This window comes from Anarhichas minor, unplaced genomic scaffold, assembly GCF_050575085.1.
Source record: "Anarhichas minor isolate MPS153535 unplaced genomic scaffold, ASM5057508v1 ptg000003l, whole genome shotgun sequence".
Classification (NCBI taxonomy): domain Eukaryota; kingdom Metazoa; phylum Chordata; class Actinopteri; order Perciformes; family Anarhichadidae; genus Anarhichas; species Anarhichas minor.
In genome coordinates this window covers 18,759,646-18,787,486 of record NW_027466449.1, presented here as the reverse complement: position 1 = coordinate 18,787,486, position 27,841 = coordinate 18,759,646, and the positions used below count along the sequence as shown (strand labels likewise).

The following is a 27,841-nucleotide window of genomic DNA, read 5'->3' as shown; positions in this document are numbered from 1 at the left end:
AAAAATCTTCAATTGTTACTGACTTCAAAGGCCCACTGCTCTGTTTCTGTATGACCTACAGGTTTTCTGACACTTCCACAAGGAACCTTAGGGGGGTTTCTTTCTAGCAAGACCTCATCGATGCATATAGTCAGAGTGGTTCAGAAGCTACAGCCATTTTAATTTGGGTATGTCATTTTAGGCGGTTTTGCTCCAAAATAGGGGTTGGTTGGAACAGGTGCTACACTGGTTACAGAAAATGAGAAGAACCGCCTCACTCACCGCTCCAGAGATGGACAAGCTAACTAGCTTACTAGCTAGCCATTCGTCTCCAGAGCTGCAACATCACTTTACAAACCCACAACAACTGACATTTTATTTTGTACTAGTCAAATTTGCACAGAAACATGTCCTTTCTACTCTTGTTCTTTCTCTTGTTTTCCATTTTACAGCATAAAACAGAACATAATAATAAAGCTTTTATTATTCCTTCATAACATGAAGTGATTATTATGTTATAGGTTTAAACTGGTAATTTCCCCTGCTACACTTCACTTTTCTTAAAATCTTGAATTATCATTTATATTTGTGAGATGTTGCCTTCCTTCATTGGTATAATTTACATGAGAAAGTAAAAACAGGCATCTGTCTTCTGTCTCTTTTAGATCGTTAAATTTGACTATGGGATGAAAAGCGAGGACCCCATCGATGAGATGCGGTTCTACAATAAGAGAAACCCTGATGTAGCAAACAGGCTCCCCGAACACCAGGTCAGAACTACACCACAACAGTTTCAATCTTAATCTATCGTGGCATTATCTTGTGTGTCTTTCTTTATAAGGCCTCCTCTGTTATGTCATTATTCTCTAATGTATACTGCTTTCATTTTTCTCAGAAGTCCGTGTTTCACCCGAAATACTGCTCTGAGAAGCTGATCAGGGTTTACTACAAGAACACTGATGAAGCAAGTGTGACGAAAGCCTACGAGCACATGGACACGTGGTGGGAAAAACAAAAGGCCAAATTCAGTGGCGGCTGGTGGAACATGTTCTAGGTAGGGCCATCCTATCAATTTCAGCAAACATCCCAGTATGATTTAATGCAAAAAAATGAAAGTATTAAACACGCATTACTACTTTGCAGTTAAATATTTAACATTTATTCCAACACGAAAATAAGCAGTAAATAACATATAATATAATAGAACATGTGTATTTATTGAGATGCCCCTATGGACCTTGTTATAGGAGGTAAAGATCAGGAGAAGTAAACATGAAGTGTAATTATGAATACTGATGTTAAATTAAGCTATGATGAGTTTTCACTGTTAATTTAACATCTCAGTTACATGTTGATGTCTCCATGACCAAGTTAAGCAGATGAGACTGAGGACAACTATGTAGAAGACAAGATGTTCACTTTGTCTAATATGTAGCTTGACAGAGTTCTCCATGTGTGTCCTGGTGTTCTCATGTTTCCTTACCTCCTCATCCCTCACTCCCTACCCTGGTGTTCTCATGTTTCCTTACCTCCTCATCCCTCACTCTCTACCCTGGTGTTCTCATGTTTCCTTACTTCCTCATCCCTCACTCCCTAACTGTCCGTGCTGGATCTGTCCCCGTTGTTTTAAAAAGCTAAATAAGTTATTAGCATGACGTCATGCAGCTAGCCAAACCTGTCTGGTGTTCAGCTAGTACAGAAGCTTCATGTACTGCTTCCCTTTCCCGCTAGTCTGCTGTCTGATTGTGAGGTCAGGCTGATCTGATATCAGTTCTTTGGTCTGCAGAATCTCCGCCAAAGTTCTCCTCTCAAACGAGACTTGGAGGAGTAGCGCTCGCGCTCGCCTGTAGAGACTTCTCCTGACGAGAACGCGCAGCTAGGGGGACAGAATCGTCTTGGCCCCACACTGAATCTATTTGAGGGCGCTGATTGGCTAATTTGTATGTCACTTATTTATATCTTTAATCAGCTATTGGCTAAACTGCTTCATAGACCCGCCTCTTTTGGGCCAAAACGATTTGGCCCCCCTAGCTGTGCGTTCTGAGACGTGTCGTGCACACAGGCGGAGAGCACGAGCAGGAAAAGCATATATTTTGCACAGATATCATATTTTACACATATTATTGGGTACATTCCATAGTTCAAAAACACAAATATTGACAATTTGTATAATTTATGATTATTATAATTTTTTTTTTTTGTGTGGCTCAAGGTGGGGCCAGGCCCCATGGCCCTCTATTGGCCAGCCGCCACTGGCCAAATTTTAAGGTAATATTTAGATTCAGGCTGTTAAATATAGTATTATATATTTAAAGTACGAGTATAAGGATGGGGACGTGAGGAGGGAAGGAGAGATTAATCATATCACATCTTGTCAGAGCTCTTTGATCTTGGATCAACACTTAGTGTTGTCCAGTTCTGCTGCTAATTAATATTTGTCTTAATGATTATTTTCTCAGTTGACTCATATATAGTTAAGTCTATAGAAGTAAGAGAAGAGGGAAAATAACAATGAACTAAAGTCCAAGGTCTCATACAGCTTGTTTTATCCGACCAATGTTCCTTCACTTTCACACAAGGCTGTTGTTTGACTAATTATTCGTAAATTTGTTCATTTTTTGTCAATCGACAAATCATCTCAGCACCAGCTCAGTCTAGTTTCTGCTTCAGTGATGTCTCACTCTGCTCTTGTTCCTGATACTGATGCACTTTTCTCTTTATTTAGATGCTGTAGGACACAGAGGAAGACCCGAGCCCACCCAGGAGGAAATATCCAAAACAATGAATGAAGCAGTTTTGGAAAATGAAGATTAAATTTGGTAAAAGAAAGCCATTCCTCCCTGATAGTCATCATGGTTGATTGTTATTAAGACACTCAACAAGGGGAGCATGTTAAAGAGCACAGCCTAAATCTTGAGGTCTCTAAAAACATTTTACACCATTTTTCTCCAAAAACGAATGATTTAAGAGTAATGAGGATCATTATTACATATTAAAGCCCTGTTGAATATCATACACATACCTTTGTTTTGGTTGAGTCATCTTGACTCAGCTTTATTGAGGCTCACTTCTCCATCTGCAGCTGATTATTACATCACGTTTAAAACAGAATCAGTGCTGAATAACACCAGAAGCCGGCCGTTGAGTAATTCTGTTAAATCATCATTCAGCTCACGGTCACACCAACAAAGTGAACATTTAGCTTTTGGTTGAGGGATTTTAAATATTTAGAGGTGTTTGGTTTTTATGTTAATCGTGTGAGTTAATGTGTTAATCTGACTAGATATTATTTTGACTCTGAGTGATGTTTGATTGAAGGTTGTTTTGGTGTTTGTTGTGGTTCCAACGTACTTATCATTCTGTATATCTCTCCTCACCGACTGCATTTATTGTTACTTATTCACTTGTTTTTAAATCTTTTATTGGTGCCAACGATTTGAACGATTCTATCTTTTGAAACTGGCTCTGGGGAAGCACTTTGTATTTAATCTATCAATATGAAATATGAATTATGATTAATATTACTATTATGATTACATCATATATCTGTTTCTCACTGTACTCTTATGATATAGATCAACTGGCCTTTAATGTAATCATGGGTATGCATGTGGTGAAGACAAACTTTGGGTATTGTTGTGTTTTGCTGTTGGTGTGAAAATGTATTGGATAAATAATATGTAATGGGGCTGTAAAGGGAAACCAATTAAAGGTTATTACAACCTTTCTACTGTATCTTATTGTGACGGGTTGACCTGAAATAAAACTATTCTTATCTTTCTTGTGTGTCCTTGTGCAGCTTATGTCGTCCTGCAGCAGATGTAATCATACACGTGTTTTTCAGCTGTGACGATGCTTCTGCTAAATATTTCAACAATGGATTGTGTTGTCAAAGAAAAACCTTTTGTGAAGAAAATGTTCAAATGTGAATGGAGTCCTGCAAAAATAATGAGGTGATCCAAGTCACAGGATCTATGCAGAAACATCGTGCAATGAACACACACACACACACACACACACACACACACACACACACACACACACACACACACACACACACACACACACACACACACACACACACACACACACACACACACACACACACACACACACACACACACACACACACACACACACACACACACACACACACACACACACACACACACACACACACACACACACACACACACACACACACACACACACACACACACACACACACACACACACACACACACACACACACACACACACACACACACACACACACACACACACACACACACACACACACACACACACACACACACACACACACACACACACACACACACACACACACACACACACACACACACACACACACACACACACACACACACACACACACGACAGTCTATAGAATTAATAATAAAAATATTCACGCATATTACCACCTATTAAAACTGCAACAATTCATAGTTAATTTAAGTTTAGGTAACTTTTACAATCTTTCACTTATCTAAGCTCTCATTTTACTGCAGCAGGGTCTGTCGCTGTGGTAGAGACCTGTCAATCACTGTGTAGCCCCGCCCTAAATCATACCCTGCTTTATGGTCTGTTTGACTCTAAATTAGATTAGATAAAATAGTTACTTTATTAACCCTGCAATGGGGAATTTTTTGCTACAGCAGGATTTATAGGTACAGGTAGAGCAAAGCAATAAAAATAACAGTAAAATATTAAATATAAAACAATTGCACAATATATACAATAAAATAAAAAAATATTAAATTAACTAACTAAACAATAGTGCAAAGATTTAACAAACAAACAGTGTAACAGTGTTAAAATTGTGTGATTGATTTGGCCAGAGGTGATTTGTTATAGAGACTTATAGCAGTGGGCAGATCAAGAAGAAGAGTCGACTCATCCCCTTCTTGTACTCCTCCACCATGTCCACATCCTCTCCCAGAACTCTCACCGGTTGTGGAGCCGTCGTCTTCCTCCTGAAGTCGACCACCATCTCTCTGGTCTTGGTCCCTTTCAGACACAGGTGATTTCTACCGCTCACTCTACAAAGTCCTCCACTACTGCCCTGTACTCCTCCTCCCGTCCATCCCTTATACACCCGACCGCTGCAGAGTCATCAGAGAACTTCTGCAGATGGCATGACCCTGAGTTGTACTGGAAGTCAGTGGTGTATAAGGTGAACAGGAAGGGAGACAGGACAGTTCCCTGTGGGGCTCCAGTATCACTGACCACCGTATCAGACAGCACACGGCCCAGTCGGACAAACTGTGGTCTGCCTGTAAGGTAGTCAGTGATCCAGGAAACGGTGGACGCGTTAATTCCCACCACCCGCACCTTCCTACTCAGCAGCAGTGGTCGGATGGTGTTGAATGCACTGGAGAAATCAAAGAAAGTGATTCTCACAGAGCCACCGGATCCATCCAGGTACGACTGAGCTCGTTGCAGCAGGTAGATGATGGCGTCGTCCACTCCCACATGAGGCTGGTATGTAAATTGCAGAGGGTCCAGTGATGATTTCACCTGCGGTCGGAGGTGGGCCAAGACCAGCCTCTCCAGCACCTTCATCACATGAGATGTGAGGGCAACGGGTGGGAAGTCGTTGAGGCCAGATGGAGTCGTCTTCTTAGGAACAGGAACCAGGCATGATGTCTTCCACAGCACCGGGACTTCCTCCTGCTTCAGGCTCAGGTTGAAGAGGTGTTGCAGAACATTAAACAGCTGGGTGGCGCAGGTCTTCAGGACCCTGGGGCTGATGCCATCAGGTCCTGCAGCCTTGCATTGGTGGAGTATCTGCAGGTGTCTCCTAACCTGGCCAGTCGTCACAGAGAGAGGGGGGAGGGTGGTCATGGGGTCAGTGGTGCCCTTTGATGTTGAGGGCTCTGTGTCCATGCAGCTCACCTGGGGGGACAGAGAGGGGAGGCAGCAGAGATGTTTGTGAGGTGTGGTGTGTGAAGGACACAGATGAGGGATGTGAACTAAACCTATTGAAGAAACAGTTTAGCTCACTGGCCCTCTCCAGGGAGCCCCCTGGTTGTCTCCCTCCAACCTTGAAGCCAGTTATCTGCTTCATCCCGGTCCACACCTCCCTCAAGTTCTTACCACAGACTTCACTGCTTTTTTATGCTGATTACTGGGAGTCAGGCAGTTAGTGAACAGTAGCATTACGATGGAGAAATCCTTCATTACCCACACATGCTGTATCTGAGTCCTTGATTTGGGTTTGTGGTTTGGTGGAAAACCACAAATTTTCTGTAACCAGTGTAGCATTAAAGCACGGGGGTGTTAGCAAGCTAGCTAACTAGCCTGCTGTCCGCTAGTTAGCTAGCTAGCTTGTCAATAACAGAAAATGAGCCAAACAAAGTTGTCACTCATCTGACAGTTTAGTTAATACTGAAGTTAGCCCGCTACAAAAGATGCAACGGTAACATAAAAACGGCCGACCCCTCTGACCATCCTGTTGAGTTGAATGGGTGGAATTGTCTGCTCCACCCCTATTCTATTTCTACGGAGCGAGCATACCAAGAACCTGAAATCAAAACAGCTAAATGGAATTGAGTCCTTCATTTAATTATTTACGCCTGTGCTTTTTTCCGAATGTGACGTGTCAAAATGTCTTCCCTGAAATAAGGCCTATTCCCCAAAACCACCTCGGAGTTTCCCTCCTCTCCCACGTCACCTGACCGACCCCGCCTAACGACACACCTGTTCCCACCTCCCCCATCTGCTCAGTTGCCTGGCCTTCCCCACCTGCATCTCATTCCCTCATCAGCCTCTCGCCACATAAACCGGCCCAGTTCCATTCATTCCCTTCCAGATCGTCAAAGTAAGGCCTCATGACTTTTCCAGGCTCCGTAGGTTTGTTATCTGCATTCTTTAACATTATTGGGAACGTAAAGGAGCGTGTTTGGTTATCAGCAAATATGAAACTAAACTATCAACATCAATGGAGTTATTAACATCAATAAGCTAATTAGTAATTACTAATAAGAACGGGGCATCACCCTGCGGACAGGGACCAATAACCAAACTATAAACTAAGTCTCATAATTAGTGTTCACTCACGATATTAATAGTCTGAATTCTATTACACGTTTGGAGTGAGAGTGAAGGTTTAAGTTCGAGCACAGGCCACTACATCCAGTTATTATTACACACATATGCACAAGTAATCACAGACGACTGCTCTTTAAAAATATAACAGTTTATTAAATCAAAAATAATAAATGATCAAATCAAGTAATATCAAAATCAACAAACACTATCATACAATTATATGTCTAATACCTAAAGTCAAATGAATAAAGTGGGGTAAGGATATGTATATAGATATATGTACGTGTGTGTGGAGAAAGGGGGGGGGGGGGGGGACTACTCGAACAGTAAAAGGGGAGTAATCTAAAAAGGGGCGTGTAAGCCTACAAGCAAAGATGGCGGAGTCTAGAGACCTCCGACCAAAATGGCTACGAGGGGCTACGCTTGTAACCACGTGGGGCGACGCACACTGTGGGTTGAGACAATAGATTACGTAACCTTACGTGTCTGAGATATTCAACAAAAATCAGTGAATCTAACTACGTATGTGTATGCGGGTTAGTAGGAAGAGAGGGAGAGAGAGAAAGAGAGCGGAGCTCTGAGCGCGGTGCTCGGCGCTGCAGTGAGAATGTGAGGAACAGCTGATCACTCGTAAACTCTGCGGTCGGATTCTGAACCGACCGGTCACGCTTGTACGGTGATAGTTGCGGTTCTAAATTTCACTCACAGAGCCGATTTAAAGGAGAGAGAATAAAACCAAACAAAATAAAATAATCCCCAAAACAAACAGATCTTTATCACTGCGGTGAGGTGCGAGTGTTGCTTTCTTATCACCCGAACCTCGGTCGGCGAGATGAGGCTCGGCCACCGTGGTTTTAGTCTTTAAAGTGATAAGATCACAACCTCCACATCCACTAGCAGCGACGGATCTAATGCAAACAGTTAAAGCAGGAAATACACAATATAACGGGACTCCGTGGTCCGCGATGCTTGCGCAATAACACGTTATAACACGACAGTAACTTAACGTAACAAGATACAGGAATAACAACGACATAACGAATAGGCTAAATTAAGCTAATGCTAAGCTAAGCTAAGCTAGGCCCAGATACCAGTAACTCTTACTTGTAGAAGCTTCGTTCGGTAGGGTACGTTTCCCGTGGTGGGGATCAGTCAGTCCTCGAGAGATGAGGGCTCTCGGTGGCGCGGCCTCGGGGCTGGCTGGCGCAGACTCTATCTCCTCTCAGCAGAGAGTGCTTTTTAACTTCGGCTGAGGGACGAGGTTTGGGTCGTCCTTCCCGGAAATCTTCGGCGAGGAAAGATTGTTAATCGTCCTTCTGCCGGCGGTGTGTACACAAAAAGGGTGGGAGACCGGGGCATAGAAGTTATTCGTTCTCGCACTACAGGATCCAAAACTCAAATTAAAACACAGTCTGTTCGACCAGCGAATGTTGCATGTGACCTGATAGGATTTTATGAGGCCGCGGTTCCTCGTGAATCTTCTTGTTGCCAGGACGAGGTCCGGAGGGAAGAGGCCTTGTGGACCTCCTCACATCAGCATGTCTGGACGGAAGAGCCTTGTGGATCTTCTTGTCACCTGGAGGAGTCCGGAGTGAAGAGGGCGATTCTAGCTGTGCTGGGGCTTATAAACCAGGTGGCACAACCAGTGCCAGGCCCTTTCTTGGCCAATGAGGGACCAGCATCAGGTTTTGGCCGGAGCTGGGGGGTGTGGTCATCCGGCTTGGCGTTTTATCAGACCCTGTTTTATCAACTTTGTGGAAAGGGAGGAGCATGGATGCTCCTTTGTTTGGAAAAACACATGTGAGGGTCCCAGCCAGCCAGGAGAGCAGGGTCAGATCCCAACAACATGTTACCTGCCTGTTTTTGAAACTTGCCTGTTTTTGCCTGTTTGTACTGACTTCCTGGCCCACCTCACGCTTCTTTGAGCTTTTGTATCTTTCTTTTCTTTCTTTTTTTTGCCATTATAAACGCTGAACTGCTCAGTTATCTGCATTTGGATCCTCACTGTCACCAGCTGGACCTTGGCCCAGAAATAAGGTGAGATCATGTCGATGACGCTAAGAAAACCACTCAGCCCAGTTAGATCACATTTCTGATGTCAGCTGTTGAGGCTTCTGACATTACAGCAACGAGAACAGCTGCATATAACAGCTACATTAAATTATATATCATGTGGGAACTACCTAGTTTTTGACACTGTTGCTATTAGTTTTTTGCTTTTTTTAAATTTAAATTTTACTTAAATTGTATTTTATAGCCAAACAGGACTGTGCTGCAACAGCTAACGTTAGCTCTCCTCTTGCCAATTTCAACTGATTTGTTGTTTATAATGCAGCATTTAAGGGATCGGTGAATAGAAAGCACTGAGGCCAATCTCCTGAGTGCGTATTTGACTGAATATCAGCCCCTAATAAAGAGCACATTTATTTACCTGCCCAATTGCACAACTGCATGAGGAACTCCACTTGCCCTAACAGAGTTAACTGGCCCAGGGCAAGTGTTGGTGTCGAGCCTTGGGTAAGCTATAGATGCACCTGTTGGATCTGCCTACTATTCAGTAAAGCTGGATAATTCGTGCCATAACAGGGAAGCTTGTGTAAAGGGATCATTCTGTGTGTTTCAGTGCGTTAATGAAGTTCCAGACCTGTCAGGCAGTAAGAACATCTGCATACCCACGAGCTTTAGTTCAAAAACTGTATTTAACTGTATTTCTCGGTACATCAGAGAGCATTTGAATGATCGAGTGACTGTTTTCAGTTATTTAGACTATTATTATGAGCATTGAAAGGATATCTAAGAAAAGTTCAGCTGTACCTCATTTTCACTCTCGGCTCATGTTGTAGATGAAATGATAATTAAGGTGCAGTATCAAAGCCACAAGAAATGCATCCAATTACATGATGCTGATTTTGAGGAATTCATTTCTGAAGGTACATTTCCCAATTGGTATTTGACTGAAGATATAATTTGAACTGGCAATTGTATTTTCTCATCCTGCATCATCAGGACCCACGTGGGGGAATCAGATTCCGGTGCCTGACTCACGCAGCACTTTAATGCTTCTGATGTGTGTATTTGTTTTATTTGATTAATAACTGATTATACGCATCATTAGTATTATTAGACTTAAGCTGCACAAGGACACACAAGAAAGATAAGAATAGTTTTATTTCAGATCAACCCGTCACAATAAGATACAGTAGAAAGGTTCTAATAACCTTCAATAGGTTTCCCTTTACAGCCCCGTTACATATTATTTATCCAATACATTTTCACACTAACAGCAAAACACAACAATACCCAAAGTTTGTCTTCACCACATGCATACCCATGATTACATTAAAGAAGGCCAGTTGAGCTATATCATAAGAGTACAGTGAGAAACAGTGATATATGATGTAATCATAACAGTAACTCACACGATTAACATTAAAACCAAACACCTCTAAATATTTAAAATCCCTCAACCAAAAGCTAAATGTTCACTTTGTTGGTGTGACCGTGAGCTGAATGATGATTTAACAGAATTACTCAACGGCCGGCTTCTGGTGTTATTCAGCACTGATTCTGTTTTAAACGTGATGTAATAATCAGCTGCAGATGGAGAAGTGAGCCTCAATAAAGCTGAGTCAAGATGACTCAACCAAAACAAAGGTATGTGTATGATATTCAACAGGGCTTTAATATGTAATAATGATCCTCATTACTCTTAAATCATTCGTTTTTGGAGAAAAATGGTGTAAAATGTTTTTAGAGACCTCAAGATTTAGGCTGTGCTCTTTAACATGCTCCCCTTGTTGAGTGTCTGAATAACAATCAACCATGATGACTATCAGGGAGGAATGGCTTTCTTTTACCAAATTTAATCTTCATTTTCCAAAACTGCTTCATTCATTGTTTTGGATATTTCCTCCTGGGTGGGCTCGGGTCTTCCTCTGTGTCCTACAGCATGTAAATAAAGAGAAAAGTGCATCAGTATCAGGAACAAGAGCAGAGTGAGACATCACTGAAGCAGAAACTAGACTGAGCTGGTGCTGAGATGATTTGTCGATTGACAAAAAATGAACAAATTTACGAATAATTAGTCAAACAACAGCCTTGTGTGAAAGTGAAGGAACATTGGTCGGATAAAACAAGCTGTATGAGACCTTGGACTTTAGTTCATTGTTATTTTCCCTCTTCTCTTACTTCTATAGACTTAACTATATATGAGTCAACTGAGAAAATAATCATTAAGAAAAATATTAATTAGCAGCAGAACTGGACAACACTAACTGTTGATCCAAGATCAAAGAGCTCTGACAAGATGTGATATGATTAATCTCTCCTTCCCTCCTCACGTCCCCATCCTTATACTCGTACTTTAAATATATAATACTATATTTAACAGCCTGAATCTAAATATTACCTGAGGATTTGCCCTTTGATTTTCCCACCACAGGTCCATGTGCTCGTAGGCTTTCTTCACACTTGCTTCATCAGTCTTCTTGTAGTAAACCCTGATCAGCTGCTCAGAGAAGTATTTCGGGTGAAACACGGACTTCTGAAAAGAATGAAAGCAGCATACATTAGAGAATAATGACATAACAGAGGAGGCCTTATAAAGAAAGACACACAAGATAATGCCACGATAGATTAAGATTAAAACTGTTGTGGTGTAGTTCTGACCTGGTAGTCGGGGAGCTTGAATGCCTCATCAAGTTTTCTCTTCTTGTAGAACCGCATCTTCTTGATGGGGTTCTTGTTTTTCATCCCATAGTCCAATTTAACGATCTAAAAGAGACAGAAGACAGACGCCTGTTTTTACTTTCTCATGTAAATTATATCAATGAAGGAAGGCAACATCTCACAAATATAAATGATAATTCAAGATTTTGAGAAAAGTGAAGTGTAGCAGGGGAAATTACCAGTTTAAACCTATAACATAATAATCACTTCATGTTATAAAGGATTATTAAAAGCTTTATTATTATGTTCTGTTTTATGCTGTAAGATGGAAAACAAGAGAGAGAATTGGAGTAGAAATAAAATGTTGTCAGTTGTTATGGTGGGTTTGTAAAGTGATGTCACAGCTCACTGATAAGAGAGAAGACGCAGCTCTGGAGACGAATGGCTGGCTAGTTAGCTTAAAAGCTTAGAAATGTCCGCTTTTCTGACCATCCTGCTACGTTGATTAAATGTGAATGTCTCTACTCTTCTTTTATTTCTATGGTTCTCACCTTGACTGAGTAAACATTGTTGGTGCAGTGACATATGAGCAGACAGGTCAGCAAAAAGATGGAAATTATAAAATGCTGACTTATGTAGTGATGCTTTTAAATGTAACTTATGAGAGTATGTTCGAGCTAATCTTCTACCAATCGTGATGTTCCAGCAACAGACATATGCAAAGTAAACAGATGGAGTGAAATAGAATGTTGCTCAACATCTGGACAATATCTGTGACTGTTGCTGATTGTTTTCTCTTGCAAGTGTTGAGAATAAACCCTTAACAGACATCTCTCTCTTGAGTTTATATTACAAAATTCCCACCACATAAACTAAAAGTAATTGGACTAAAAACTCACGTGAACTTCAAAGTCCTCTGGTGTCAGTCCGTCATTCTGACAGTCGGCCAATTCCTTTTCCCAACCACGTTTCATTTCCTTGGGGAGAGAGGAGAAAAGGTGAGTAGTGGGAGGGACAAGAGATTTGAAATGTGTTCCAACTTAACACATTTTACTCTGATCAACATGAAGCAGTTGAAATTGAAAACACTGTTTTGTCTCTCTGTCCACACTTTTCTCACCTACAGATTGAGCCGCAGCTTATATACGTATAATAAATGTGTGAGTGTATGAGGCTCGTCACAGGGAGCAGGAGGGGACTGAAGGGAGGTTTAATGCGCTGGCACTCAACAGAGGGAGCAGCTGTGTCTGCAGCCCGTTCACAAGCAGGAGCTGTGTGGCTGTTAAGATGAGAGGACAGTTCAACTCTCTGTGATCATTCTAAATGTTGATATCGATGATGCAGCACAGCTGCTGTCATTAACAGTGTTTATGATGTGACTATAAGATCATGATTCTTCAGCCAGGATGTCTGTCCCACACCGTGCCAGATATCAGCTGTGATGCAGAGTTTGGTTGTTTGCCAACTGAGAGTATTAAGAGGTTCATTATTTTTCTTTTTTACTGATTGATATCTTACAAATCACATCGTAATAAACAGAAGATTAAGAAAAGTTGAAATAATTAGACTGAAAAACTCACCTCTTTCTCTTCTGGTGTCATGTTTTGCCATTTGGTAATCATGTCCTTAGGGAGGGAGAAAAAGTTAGAGATGGTAATAATAATTTGAGATCAAATTAAAGTTAAATGTAACTTTGTCTCTGTGTTTTCACTCTCTGTCCACAACAAAACAACAATCACAAAACACCAGGCCCTGTTGCATAAAACTCTGTAGATTCACAACTAAAACTGAGCGTACACACAAAGACATAAATATCCACTGTTATCTATTAATGAATGCAGAAACACTCTTATACATTCGTTTGCATATCAATATGTGTGGCCGCTTCAGCAGTCATTAGACCTGTCAAAGAGAAGAGCGGCAAAGAAAGCGAAATTTCAAGGATTGCGTCACATCAGCAAGGTTCTCCAACGGTGGCAGAGCAGCTGTCATTACACTAATTCATCACATATTTCTGTAAACCATCATCACGGGAAAATCACAATCATCAATATTAAACAATAAAAGGATGATCAATGATTCATAGTGCGTTTACTCTACAAAGGGTTAAACAATTCAGGATCAAATTAAACAATCAACAGGGAGATGATGCTCTAATGTAAAATGAAGTGATGAAATTCATCAAATCACTTAAAAGTAAGTTTGTAAATGTGTCTTTTATCGATTGATTTTACATAACATTGTGTAGACTAAAAAAACAATAATTCAATCAGACAAATTGGTCAACAACCTAAAAACAATGTTCCCCGTCTCTCAATATATTTGAAGTATGATTGGTCTAAGTGTGTCTGTTAATACCAGTTCATGCTTGTGAAAAGACGTCTGCATGGATTTTTAAACTTAATAACTAACTTTATTTCAATGGTCTTATACATACAGGTACAAACATGAAATCTGACCTCTGCATTTAACCCATCCTAAGACGTTTAGGAGCAACTTGGGGTTCAGTGTCTTGCTAAAAAACCCTTCGACATGCGGACAGTACAATGCGGTATGGAACAGGTAACCTTCTGGTTAAATGTCAACCTGTAGATTGGATTTTGTGCGTACACATTATTTACACATTTGGCTCTTGACAGAGTAACCAGCTGTGTCTGTAGTCCGGTCACAGGCCTGACTAGATATGTTAGCTGTGATGCTCGGTGTTGTTGTTTGTCCTCTCACAACAGGACGTTTCACTGAGGGCAGAGGTTTCTGTGACAAAGTCTGAGGAATGCTCGGGTTTACATCCATGTCTGTCCAAAATGTCATCACTTCATCCTTTTATCCTGACACACATTAGTATGCAATTGTCATAATTAGCATATGAATTATTCTATGATGTTAAAAAGACGTTTGGTGAGGTCACACTGACCTTTGACCCCCAACATCTAATCAGTTCAACTTGATTCCAAGTGGATTTGTGCGCCAAATTTGAAGAAATTTGAGAATGATATTCATGAGAATAGACCGGACCATCCACGGCTGCTGCCGGCGTGGAGGCATAAAAATAAAATCACCCTTAACCCTCAAGTGAAATTCATTATTGCTGTAGATTTGATGGACGCCAAAGGTCAAGTGGCCTTGCCCTTAAAATGACAAAATTGCAGGCCTGCATGTGATACAGTCACACAATGACACTAGTGCGTACCTCGGTAAGCTTTCTTTCACCCAGACACCTGGGGTGATTTCGAGCGACAATCTTCTTTAGAATGTCCCTCGCCTCAGTCAGCTCCGGGGTGGAAGAGTAGAGTATTTGTTCATACACTTGATCTACAGGTGAGTGAGAACAAACCAAAGAAAGGGTCACAAGATCATTTATAGTGTTACAAAATAAATAATTTACATCATAGTCAGAGTCATAACTGAAAGAAATAAACAATATCAATGTGATCAAATTACTTTTACTTAACTTCAGTAAGTTGCTTCTACTCACAATTGCCCATTTGCCAAACTCAACTATCCAATAATACCAAAGCAACGTAACAGGGTACGGCAAGTTTGGGATCTCTCTCCGTGCTGAAGCGATGTGCATCAGGCTTTAAGAAGAGCGTCTAGTTCAGGGGTCTTCAACGTTTTTTCAGGCCAAGGACCCCCAAACTGATAGAGAGATGGAGCAGGGACCCCGACTATATATATTGTATAAAATTGTGTTTTATATTGAACAGGGCCTAGTGCCATGTATAAACATACCTCTTTATTGTGCATTCAATACTAAGCTATTCACATAATACACAGGTTCATATATTCATGTTGTTATTTTAAACATGTGAAGGTACAGTGAGTAGAGAGGCCGTGCTACTGACATTTATAAACATACCTTGTCAGCTGATACCAATGCCAATATCAACATTGTCTGTCAATTGCATGATAATCATGCATACAAGATATTCAAATTGACGTTTTTATTTTAAACATGAATGTGGAAACGAAAATGAGTGATGGCCTATTAGTGCCACTGCCATGCATAAACATACCTGTTATCCTGCATACAATACTGAACTATTAGAATAATGGACAGATTCATGTTTGGAAAAAAATAAAAAAATTTAAATTTTTAAAAATTGTCTAATCAACCAAAACTTTTGCGGACCCCCTGCAGTACCTCCGCGGACCCCCTAGGGGTTGCAGACCCCATGTTGAAGACCTCTGGTCTACAGTCTGGAGGGCTGTGTCTTGATTTTGTCTTTACAAGTGCAAAAAGTGTAAGTGATGAATTAAATGATGTGTTTATCTGCCTGCAATCATTAGCATGTACAGCAAACTGGCTAACTACCTGTAGCGCTACAGGGAGTGGCTGACTGCAACGTCTACATCAAAGTATTTCCCAAATTTGTGGAAATGTGTATTTGTATTTCCTAATGTATCAAAGTTCAGGGTCGTGTTTACAGCTCTGTCCTGCTTTTTAATGGATTTCATCAAGTTTACATGAATTTTACACTCCAACAACCTTTAACCAAACTTAGTCCCTCAGGTAACATTCAAAAAACATAATGTCATATGCTCTGTGATGTTTTTAATCATTCAAATTTGTCTGGGTGGTTAAAAAACACATTTTTTCTGAGGTGTGATAAACTCAGATCACATATGTATTCTAGCTTTACAGACTTTAACATAATTAAAAACACTGTCAAAAGGTTTAATATCACTGTTGGTGTAAAAAGAATAAATAAATAATAACACAAGTGATAATACTGACCGCAGTCTAACGGACATGTTTGGACAATTGAACTTGTTTTGAAACTACTGTGTACTGTGACGGCCCAGGGCCATCAGGAAGATTGGAGGCAGCTGGCCAACGGCTTCGCCCTACAAGACCCGCCCCATCCGGAGGAGGGGCTGGCTTCTTCCACTGACACCTGGTGTGCTACACGGGGTGTCTAGCAGCAGGAGTTACCCCGTCTGTTTTTCTGTGAGAACGCTCTCCTGTTTTGCACTTGGAAATGTCCTGACCTTTCTCTAATAAAGGTGGTTTCTTTGTTAAGCAAGGCTGAGTTTTTCGTGACGTTTTGTTGTGGTTCAAGAGCCAGACCATAACAGTACTTTTAAAAAGTACTGTGTTCCAATACTGATACTACCATACAATTAACATGCCACAAAAGTATTTAGTGTGTCAAATGCAGTATGCAGAAAATACAAGGACGTTCTACTGCATCTGGTCTCATTTTGCTGTTCTGGCTGCTCTGACCCACAATCCCCGGTGCAGCTGATAAATGAGCCAGAGGGTCAAAGTTCAATATAAAATCTTATGATGAAGTAATATGTCCAATTTAATGCAAGAAGAATGTTTTTTTGTAAGGGCAGCTGCAGTTTGTACAAAAAGTAAAACGTATGTGATTTGGAACTCAGTGTTTGTATTTGTTGAACATGGCACAGATGGCGGTTCGTCTGCCCACTCCTCCCTGTGTCTTCATGTTAAAGACACAGCGGTGTCTACAGACCTGTCAGCTTGGTGTAGGCCTCCATGTCCTTGATGGCTGAGGAGAGAGTGAACATCTTCCCTCCAGAGCCTTTGATCTGGATGTGCTCGTCTGCTTTCAAAAAGGCCTTTGTGATCCTGAATAATCACATCATCACTTTTTAAAACATTCTGCTGCATAACATACAAGAGAGGGAATTATGAAGCAAATGAAATAAGCTACAGCAGAAAAAAGGTAAATGTTGTTATTAGAGTACCAACGGGGGAAAGGTAGCTACTCACAAAGACTCTATGATCTTGTTCACGCTGTGCTGGTAGGCTTTCCTGTGGAGGGTGTATCTTAAGTGGAACAATTCGTACAGATTGTTCACCTCCTGTGGAGAGCATCACTTATAGTTTAGTCACAACTCATAACAAGTGATTGCAGTTTAAAATCTGATAAAAGACAAGCAGGGTCCACATGGAAGTAATTATGGGTCAATATTTTGAGCTTGTGAAATGTTTCAGTAAACACACACTTATTTAAGTTTGTGAACGTGTTACTATGTTCTGCAGCTGTAGAAATACTTTGTGCGTGTGATGTTGCCGATTCATATATTGGAGCCGGCATGTCCCAGAGGAATTTCATAGAGGAAGTCTATTCATTTCTTATAATGGACACTCAAAGAGCTTATCCCACTGACACCATGGTCACTTCTGGGCTTCTCACTGGTTTTAACATCACATCACCCCATCCTGGCTGAATTCCGGCTTGAAGAAGAGCTGTATGTTGTACGTGCAATATAATGATGCGTTGATACCAAACACATGCGTTACTCGCGGGAGTTTACTCGCGGGATCATTTGTGTTTATTTGCGTCATTTGCACTAGACACGCCGGAGAGGAGGAGTGGCTTATCTCCATGGAAACCGTTATCAACTAAGCCATTTATTTCCGCCATCAACCGTGAAGGAAATAACCTCTATTCCTGCTTAGTACGTGTTGTGGAAGTCTCAGATATCCAGGAAATAAACGCCGTCTCGTCTGAGTTCATAACATCATCAGAGGAGAATTCACTGTTTCTAGCAAGCCACATATCGGCTCTATGAACCCAAAATAAAAAGATTTTTCTGTGATTTAACTGCAATAAACGGACACAAAGAGATGCCGAAATAACTACATAATGATGCCGATTTGTAAAAAGTCTGAATTCATGTTTTGTTAGTTCTCTCCTCAAGACGACAAGTAAATAACTTTTAAAATACTTGTTTTCTGAGTGGAGCTCGGATCGATCGGTGCTATGCTAAGCTAACATTGTAGCAGCTCCATCAACACTCACAATAACGTCATCTAGGCGTAAATACGGCAGCGTCTCTTTCATTGTTTGTTCCATATGGTTTATACCCACTGTGGCAAACCAGGGGGAAAAGCCGAGCCGACACAGCACAGGAGGCGGATCCCCAAGCTCAGGTTGGGGGAGGTGATAGAGGGAGTCTTCTATCCGGTGCAGGTGCTGCAGCCACTAGGCACGTGGCAGTGGTCACACCTGCAGCCCATCAGCTAATTACAATGAGCATATGTTCACAGGGCTGTGAAGCAGCAGCGGCAGACAGACTGGGCAGAAGAATACGAGGATCTCCTGAACCTCTGGAGAGGAGCTTCAGCTGACCGGAGGTAATTAAGCGGACTCACCTCTCTCCTCTCCTCTGCCCAAACAGGACGGAGGAATCATCTCACACTGGGTGTAGACTGAAGGCCAAAGACCCCGACCAGGAGGAGTCTTTTGTTGAGTTTGACCCTATCCCGCTTTACCCTACCCTGTTTATTAAAGGACACTTTATGTTACATGGCTACTGTCTCTGGGTCAGCTGTTTTATCTCTGAATCTCGCCTCCACGTCCCCCGGGTTGCCACAACACGCATGTATACACATAGTTTGGTCCGCTCTCTACTAATATGAGGTGTCGTAGAGCTCTGGGTGAACACAGACGGCTACAGGATTTATTTCCTGATTCAACAACAGCATGACATCAGTGATGACAGGAGGAGCATCTCAGCGCTGATAGGCTATTGCCACAAGCACATTTCTCAGTCAAGTCGAAAAATTTCAACTCGCGCGAATGAGGCGAATTTCGCGTTTTTCATGTCACGCCATTTCATGGTGTGAAAAATTTTTTTTTAGTGACAATCGTTGTCGGCCTAGAATAAGAGATCTATTAATGCGATCTGGAAGATTCACATTGATGCTTTCTGGTCACTTCTCTTATAAAGTGTTGAATCGAGAGGAAAGCTCGTAACGTTGCTAACAGAACACTTTGTGGTGCGTTCAAGCTCCATTCAGTAAAAATGTTACTTTAATTAAAGTAAATGATATCATGATGTGTTCAAATGTAATCTAGTAACATGTAGTTTTGGTGAGAAACTTGAACAAACGAATCCAGTTGTTTGAAGGAGATGTTTCACAGCAATATAAAATAGATATTAAAGATGAATTATGACCCGTTTAACTTCCTTTCACTTGATCTAAACAGTTTATAATACATCGTTAAAACTAATGACTAGAAGTTTTTATCAATAAAAATATAAATGTTTATTTGCTAATCATTTAAATTGTGTTTTTATGTAAATAACCAGTAAGGATGTCTTAAACAAAATAAAGGGAAAAGGTTGATTATTCATATCTTAGTTCGTTAGCTACAGGCTGATTACAAATATTCTGGTTAATAATAATGAAAACCGTGAAACATATTCATATTTTCTATGATAATTGTGATATTAAATTATCATATTGTGACATCGTAGTAACGTAGCTCATCGGGCAATCCTTATTGTTGGACCCTGAAATAGTTTGCTGTTTTAAAAACTGATCGAAAAAGAAGAAATTGCAAAGTCAGCACCTTGTCTCTTGTGCAGATGTGTTTCTGCCCGTCCACCTCACACACTCTGGCAAACTTGATGAAGCGCAGATGGTCAAAGTTGGTCTTGATGCCCAGGTGGTGGGCGTCCCTGAGAAGAGAGAGTGAGATATATGAAATGAGAATGTTTCTTACGTTAAGATAATACGTAGTTCATCTACAGTCGCCGTTCAACAAGCCCCACCTGGCAAGGTAGTCAAACTTGTCCACATCAATGCCATTTCTTTTGTTGGCCACGATTTCATAGAGGAAGGACTTTTCTTCTGGATGACCTTCAGATGGCTGCAGAGATGACAGACAGCAGTGGCATTAGAATGGCTGCTGTAGCCATGATGATGATAACTGACTAATTCTACACAATTCACTCAGACACAGTACCTGTCCTTTAATCATGTCTTTGATGAACTTCAGGTCATCGGGCAGCAGCTTCTTCTTCTTGTCCTCATCCAGGAGGTTACATTCCTCCACCATGCTGTCAAACATTTCTAGAGAGGCTTCCTCATGCTGCAAGATACACAGATTTGTTAGTTTTGATGGCAAAAAATCCTGTATTGCGAAGTTGTGTATTTTCATTGCACCACGTTTTGTATTTAAATGATACTGCTGACATTTATTAAAACAATAGAAATGTCATAACATCCATTTCCACTGTCATGTTTGATGTCATTTGATAGCATAAATATTGATGTTTTGGGAAAGCCATCTAATATACATGATATGTCCCAACTTTTGTATCAGAACATCTGTTAATGAAGGTCTTTCTTCTACTTTAGGGTTTGCCCCAAGACTCTCCTGGTCGCCTCCCCTCTAACCCAAACTAGAACTGGTCTGGACATCCTTTGTTAGCTTATGCTCCTCTGACATTCTGCCTCTCTTGCCCTTATCTCTTTATCTGGGTCCAGACCTTTGAACCGACTGATTCGTCTGGCATCGGGACAGGCGAACAACCGCGTTTCCTCCATTAAAAAGTAATTGACCAATAAGCACAGCGGAGGGACTAACGATTAGCCAATCAGAGCCAGGTGCGGGATAACACTGCGCAGTAATAATCACAACAATGAAGGCCGCTACAGATGACACTGAAGCTGCTATTGAGGCTGATTCTATATTGATTTAAAGTACAGCACTCTGCTGTGATGTCTGTGAACATCATTTACCTCTTTGTGGGATTATCACGTCTCTGTTCTCTACTCGTCTCAAACCTTCCTCATTTGTGTCCGTAACCGTAAAGCTAAGCTCCGACTGCCACCTCTTTACAACACATTTTGAATCTTTAATCATTACAAGTAATCAAAGACATTTACAGAAATCCTCCCAGAATAGACGGCGGGTCTTTATGGGAGGATTACCGCGACATCTCTGAATGTCGTGAGTTGACAATTTACAACTTATCTCAGGGGAGGGGGGGGGGGGGGGGGTAGATGTCAGAATAGAGATTCTTATCTTCTATGAACTTCCAAAATTAACTTATTAAAATTATTTTTTTCTACAATAGAACATATATTGCATTTCAATATGAAAATTTGTATTTGATTGTGAAGTAAAGAAAAAGCAGCACTACTATCTGTGTGCGCACTAAATGCACCACAAGACTGGAGTCACATAACGTCACTTTATGTTGAAAATGAAATGTAACGTCACGTCCGGCTGAACGAGGGATAAATAAATGACGTAATGTACGCAGAGAGACAACTTAATCACTTTAAAGAGTGCAGAGTTGTACTATGTGCTATCTTCCTCCTCTGTTTGTACTTTTTACACAGAAAACATATACTGTGATATTTACTGCTAATGGCAATATAACAAACAGAAAGGAGGAAACCTTTAGGTGATTTACCTCCAGGCCTCTATTTATTAAACAGACAGCATTTTATTTTATTTTATAACTTGAACTTGTTGTTCTTGAAGTCATTTAGAATTGAGAAATACCAACACTGAACCATCGACAACAGAGACCCAGAATCCCACTGCTCTCCAGAGTGAGCTCGACTCCTTTGGCTCAACAATGCGATTTCAACGGTTATTTAGTGGTTTCTTACCTTCCAATCCTTCTTTTCTGGACGTGCTTTGTGGATGAACGTTTCAAACATATGGGAGAAAGGCCCATGTCCTAGATATGGATAAATAAATAAATAAGAGTTCAATTGCAAAAACAGATCAAATAAACCCATTAAACTGCTGTTGGGTTATTCATTTTAAAAATGTGTGTGCTGGTAGTTGGAGAGGTGCCAGTTCATCTCCTTCAAATAACATTGAAGGGAAAACAATTATTTCCCCTCAATGATTAAAAAAGTAATTCTTCTTTTTTTGTATTCTGCTCCCATCAGCTGTTATTGTTTGCTATCAGTGATTATCACACTTGCTGAAAGCATTTCACATTAAAGCACGTTAAGCATTTAACCGAGATGATCTACAGGAACTGTTCAGTCAGGAACTCTCGTCATAGATTCTTAACCATTTATTACAACAAATGGAAATACAGTTAAAGTTGGTGCTGTTGGCTCCGCTCTTAAAATGCCCCCCCCCCCCCCCCCCCCCCGCTAGCCCGAAGTAAACTTTGAATACATTTGCAATGCAAAGTGAACTCTGAACTATAAAAGGGTGGAGGAGGCAAAGCTCTGCCAGCAGTACGGTCTGTAACAGCATCAGTGTAGAAAGGATCAGTGAGGAGGGAGTCATGTTTAAATGAACCTCCTGAGGTGAGGGTGGGCTGTGATTGGTTGAGAGAAACAGATTGTGAAATGGTTCACATGAAAGTGTACATGTGAATGTATTTGTGTTGTCTGCCTTCATTGAGGACCAGCCTTCATGCATTAGATGTGATCGTGAGAAGGTGTGTATCACTCACCCAGGTCATGGCAAAGACCAGCAATCTGCACACAAAGGACGTCTCTGTTGTTGATTTTGAGGTCCGGCTGCCTTGTTTTCAGAGCTTTAACAAGCTCTCCTGCCAAGTGCGCCACCCTTTATCCCCACACACAACACACAACAACAAACTCATCACACAATTACCGCACAAGTATCCTGCTGCAAAGCTGAAAGTATGAACCTTTGTTACAGCCCAAGGTATGCTGTGTGTGTACTTTGGTTCTATTGATTGTATTGTGTTCTTCACTGCAAACCAGTCTTTGCTCAACTAGGAGTGTGATTCCCTTAAGACATAAAACTATCTGATGAAAAACAGACTTACCCAATCGAGTGTTCAAAGCGGTTGTGTGATGCTCCAGGGTAAACAAAGTAGACCCCTCCGAGCTGCTTGATGTAGCGCAGTCTCTGGAATTGAGGTGTGTCTATGATTTTGACGAGTAGAGGGGGTAACTCCACCGTGCCGTGGATGGGATCATTAAACACCTGGCAGAACACATAGAACCAAAACCCAGTTAAGTTATCATCCAGAAGAGAACCAGTAGAACCAGACCCAGTTATCCTGAGAGCTCTGAAAGCGTCAACAGAATATTTGCTTTTCGTCAGCTGACAGCGACATAACATACAGTAGTTACATCCCTGTTAAATTTTCTCTTTTTTTTTTTGTCATGTTTCGTTTATTTCTCATTTGTTTAGTGAAGTGGTCCTTTGAATTATTGTGATTATCAGAAGTGGTTCTTAAGTTACAAAAGGTTGAGAAGCCCTGAGCAGCAGGATACGATGCGGGTGATATGATGTATCATGGTATCACAAGATTAAAAGAGATTCTTCACTCAAAACATTATTCTACCAATTTTCACGCGACACCGGAATATGAAAATGTTGTTGCACGAGGCCCAAAGAGCCCAAACATGAAGCTTCAAAGGAATGACTTAAAAACACGGCCGTGGGATCATTGAGCACCTGGTACGACAAGATAGAACAGATATTGGACACAACTGGTCTGTTTTTGACCCAAAAGACTGACAGTAAAAACCGCCCCTGTTCTTCTTGTCATTCGTGTCAGACTGCAATCTTCCTCATCTTCATTACTTTCATTTTTTTTTTGCTGAAGACTGACAATAGATTCAACAATAACAGTAAACACATAATCTTGACTTTGTGCAGGTTTATTCACTGACCCTGGCATCTTACACACTCCTTCACTGTTTATTCTACAAGCTCTTCAGCTTTGCTCTGTTTGGTTTCCCTCATCTCTCCAGCACTGAACATGTCGTGTAATGTACGGATAAACACATGATATGTTACCTTGTCTGTCGTCATGGTCTCTATAGACAATGGGGGAAAACAAAAAAACAGAAGAACATATTAGGGAACGAGCTGGAGAGAGAAAGGCCAGTTGTGAAACCTGAAAGAAATCCAGTGAGGTGGATGTTGTTGAATAAATTAGAGATTTTAGTTTAGTACACACTTCCTTCTATTCTGGATTGTTATCATTTTTAAACATTGCAATCTTGTTTCACAAAGGAGCACTCACCCTGTGCCAGTCTCTGTCCACGATGTTTTCTTCTTCTTCTTCTTCTTCTTCTTCTTCTTCTTCTTCTTCTTCGTTTGAAGCGTTCACAGGTTATTTATGTATCTAACCAAAGTTTTGATAGTCGCACAAACAATATTATACAAGGATGTTTAAAGAGCTGATGACAGCAGACCTGCAGTAAACACATCCAGGGCTTTAACAACAGCTGGCTTTTATATCTCCACCACACCTATCAGATAGGTCACTGCCCTCATAGCGAACATATTTGAGATCATTAGACATCGAAAACATTTTAGAAAGACAACAAACCAAACTGGAACAGGTTGAGGAATAAAACTTCCCCACAAAGCAGAACAGGAAGTTACATATAAATGTAGGGACATTGATGGTGGTGCCAGTAGAAAACCACCCAATGTGTCATCAGTGAACAAGTATAATTGTTGATGCATGCTGTACACCTGACACTCAGATCAACACAGACCTTTATTTGACAATTCATGGATAGTTTCATTTTCATCGCGCACCTCGGACCAAGAAGAACAAATACTGGACACACCTAGTCCATTGTTGACGCTCCCTGTGATTAGTGAACAGGTGCTTCTTCATTTCATACTAAAATCTTCCTCCAAAGACTGACAATGGATTGAACAATAGACAGTAAACAAACATAATCTTGACTTCGTGGTTGTGTAGGTTCACTCACTGACCCTGGCATCTTACACACTACTTTGCTTTTTAGTTTAAAAACACTCAGAGTTTTATATGGGAACCACAGTGAAAGTGTTGAATCATCACTTTTGTAAAAAGTCATTATAAACACTGAAAGTGTTTTAACTCTTACAGCGTAAAATACGAACAATGGACGACAAGAACACGTCAACAAGTCGGTGTTCAAAGTTCACTCATGGAATAACTGCATAACACCTGCACCAGTGTTCAGGTAGGGACGTCAAGATATGAGGTTATTATTTATATCACTATTATTTTTATCTGAGTCTGAGCTGAAGGAGGTTCTGGTGAACCTGCATGAGTTCATCTGGTTTCACCAGAATCCGACCCGGTGGCTCCGATGACGAGCATCAAGAACAACTCTATAGAAACAGACCATCTTCTCTCTGATGGTCTCTTTACTGATGGAGGTCTGATAGAGGATCAGGACTACACTGAGACTGGTTCAGGACCAGATAAAGGTTCCTCACAGTAACTTTAACTTGTTATGTCATCCAACCTGTATGTGCTACCATGTGACTTGGGTGTGTTCACAGTGTTTTCATAACATAATCAAGAGCAGCCTGTTCCATTGTCTCCTAATGGGTGTTGTCTGAAGTACTTTCCATCACATAAAACCACAGCAGTCTATTCAATACTCTGGTCTATTAACTACCATTTCATGTGAAATGATGAAAAGACTAGTAGTTCATTGGAAGATAATGTTGAAACTATTTTACAGGACATTTTAATTTGTTTTCTGTCATGAATTCCCCTTCTTATTAGTTTGTTTTCATCCTGCCTGTTTCATTAACTCTCCTGTCATTTCAGGTCCTGCCATTCACACCCTATCATCACTGATTCCCCTCACCTGGTCTTCCACGCCCATCTCACCTGCAGCCCATTCCCTTCTTCTTCTTCTTCTTCTTCTTCTTCTTCATTATATGGCGGATGGCATCCAGTGAATGGTGCATTACCGCCACCTACTATATTGGAGTGTGAATCCTATACCTATCCCCTAACAGTACCTAAACTAAAATAAAACAAAAACAAACAAAACATAACAAAAAGGAGTTCTCCATTTCAGAGACTTAAATTATTTTGCTCAATCCTGTTTCTTTCAAGTATTGTAGTAAGTTTCCTGCCCCCAAGGTTAATGCATCTTTTAGATTTATTTCCTCCACTCCCAGCCTCCTCTTCAACCTGTCTCGCTCAAGTATGAATTTCTGACAATGACAAATGATATGGTCTACAGATTCTGATATTTGGCAGTGCTCACATAGTCCTGTTGGGTGTTTATTTATTAGTTGCATTGTTTTGTTCAGCCTTGTGTGTCCAACCCTCAGTCTGGTTAACATGTTTTCCTCTATGGTGCTTCTTCTGGCTGGCCTCCCTTTGCCAACTTCTTTCTGAACAGCATAAAGATGTCTTCCTGTGTCTCCTACATCCCAACTATGCTGCCATTCCTTAATAATATTTATTTTGATTATTGATTTGGCTTCTGCTTTGCTGAGTAAAATGTCTGTCTTGTGCTGACTTCCTAAAGCTTGTTTTGCTAATGTATCTGCTCTTTCGTTTCCTTTTACCCCTCTGTGTGCTGGTACCCACATAAATGATACGAAAATACCCATATTCTTAAGTCGGAACAGTGTTTCGTATATTTCATTAATTATATCCTGCCTGCTATGAGATGTGAATGATTGTAATGAGGATAATACTGAACTGGAATCTGAACAGACAACGACCTTTTCGATCCGAACCTCCTCTACCCACTGCAGTGCTGTTATAATGGCCAACGTCTCAACTGTATAAACAGACAGATGATCTGATGTTCTCCTTTTAACTTCAAGGTTGGTATAGTGACTGCAAAACCAGTTCTACCTGTATCAGGATCTTTAGACCCATCTGTGTATGCTGGAGTAAATGACTGATATGTTGTCTGTAGTCTATCCTCCACCACTCCAGCCATGTTATCAAAATCTTTAAATGCCTGAGTTTTGTCCAAAAAATAATTATCAACTGACACTGAGGGAAATAGCCACGGTGGTGTAGTTGATAACGGTACTGTAGGAGTGAATGTCATCTGATCCAATGACATATCTCTTGCTAATTTTCCACTGCTCCATGCAAAACATTCCTGTTTGGCCCTTTCTCTTTCCCAACATGGCAGAAGCACCTTAGTGGTTGGATGCTTATCTCCAGAATGTCCTTGCAGATTGGCCCAGTAATTCATAGCTAAAAGCTTGCGTCTCAAATGCAGCGGCATTTCACCTCCACCTGAAGAGCAGCCACGGGACTTGTTTTAAAAGCACCACAACACAGTCTCAGAGCTTGGGATTGTAATACTTCCAGATTCTTTAGTGATGTTTTTGCAGCTGATCCAAATACTACACACCCATAATCAAGGACTGATCTCATCAAAGCGGTATAAATATTTTTAATTGCCGACCTACTGGCTCCCCATTCTGACCCTGTCAGACACCTCATTACATTTAGAATCTTTTTACATTTCATAACTATCCTCTCAATATGCTCATTCCATGTTAATTTATCGTCGAGCCACACACCAAGAAACCTAAAAACTTTCACTTGCTCAATCTTTTGCCCGTACATCTTTATCTGAGCATCAACTCCCCTCTTTCTAGTAAACATGCGCCCATTC

The 27,841-nt window shown here is 40.9% G+C and overlaps 1 protein-coding gene and 1 pseudogene across 1 annotated transcript in view; one reads left to right on the top strand and one right to left on the bottom strand.

Annotated features, from left to right (window-relative positions):
- LOC142948407 (deoxynucleoside triphosphate triphosphohydrolase SAMHD1-like) overlaps positions 1-6,781 on the top strand; it is a 29,494-nt gene extending 22,713 nt beyond the window's left edge. Inside the window, exons 13-15 of the mRNA XM_076090429.1 lie at positions 645-749; positions 875-981; positions 6,727-6,781. Coding sequence (XP_075946544.1) covers positions 645-749; positions 875-981; positions 6,727-6,781 — 267 coding nt within the window. The remainder of the gene's footprint in view (positions 1-644; positions 750-874; positions 982-6,726) is intronic.
- A 4,156-nt stretch (positions 6,782-10,937) lies between these two features.
- On the bottom strand, positions 10,938-24,597 carry LOC142948399 (deoxynucleoside triphosphate triphosphohydrolase SAMHD1-like; annotated as a pseudogene).
- Positions 24,598-27,841: the final 3,244 nt, after the last annotated feature.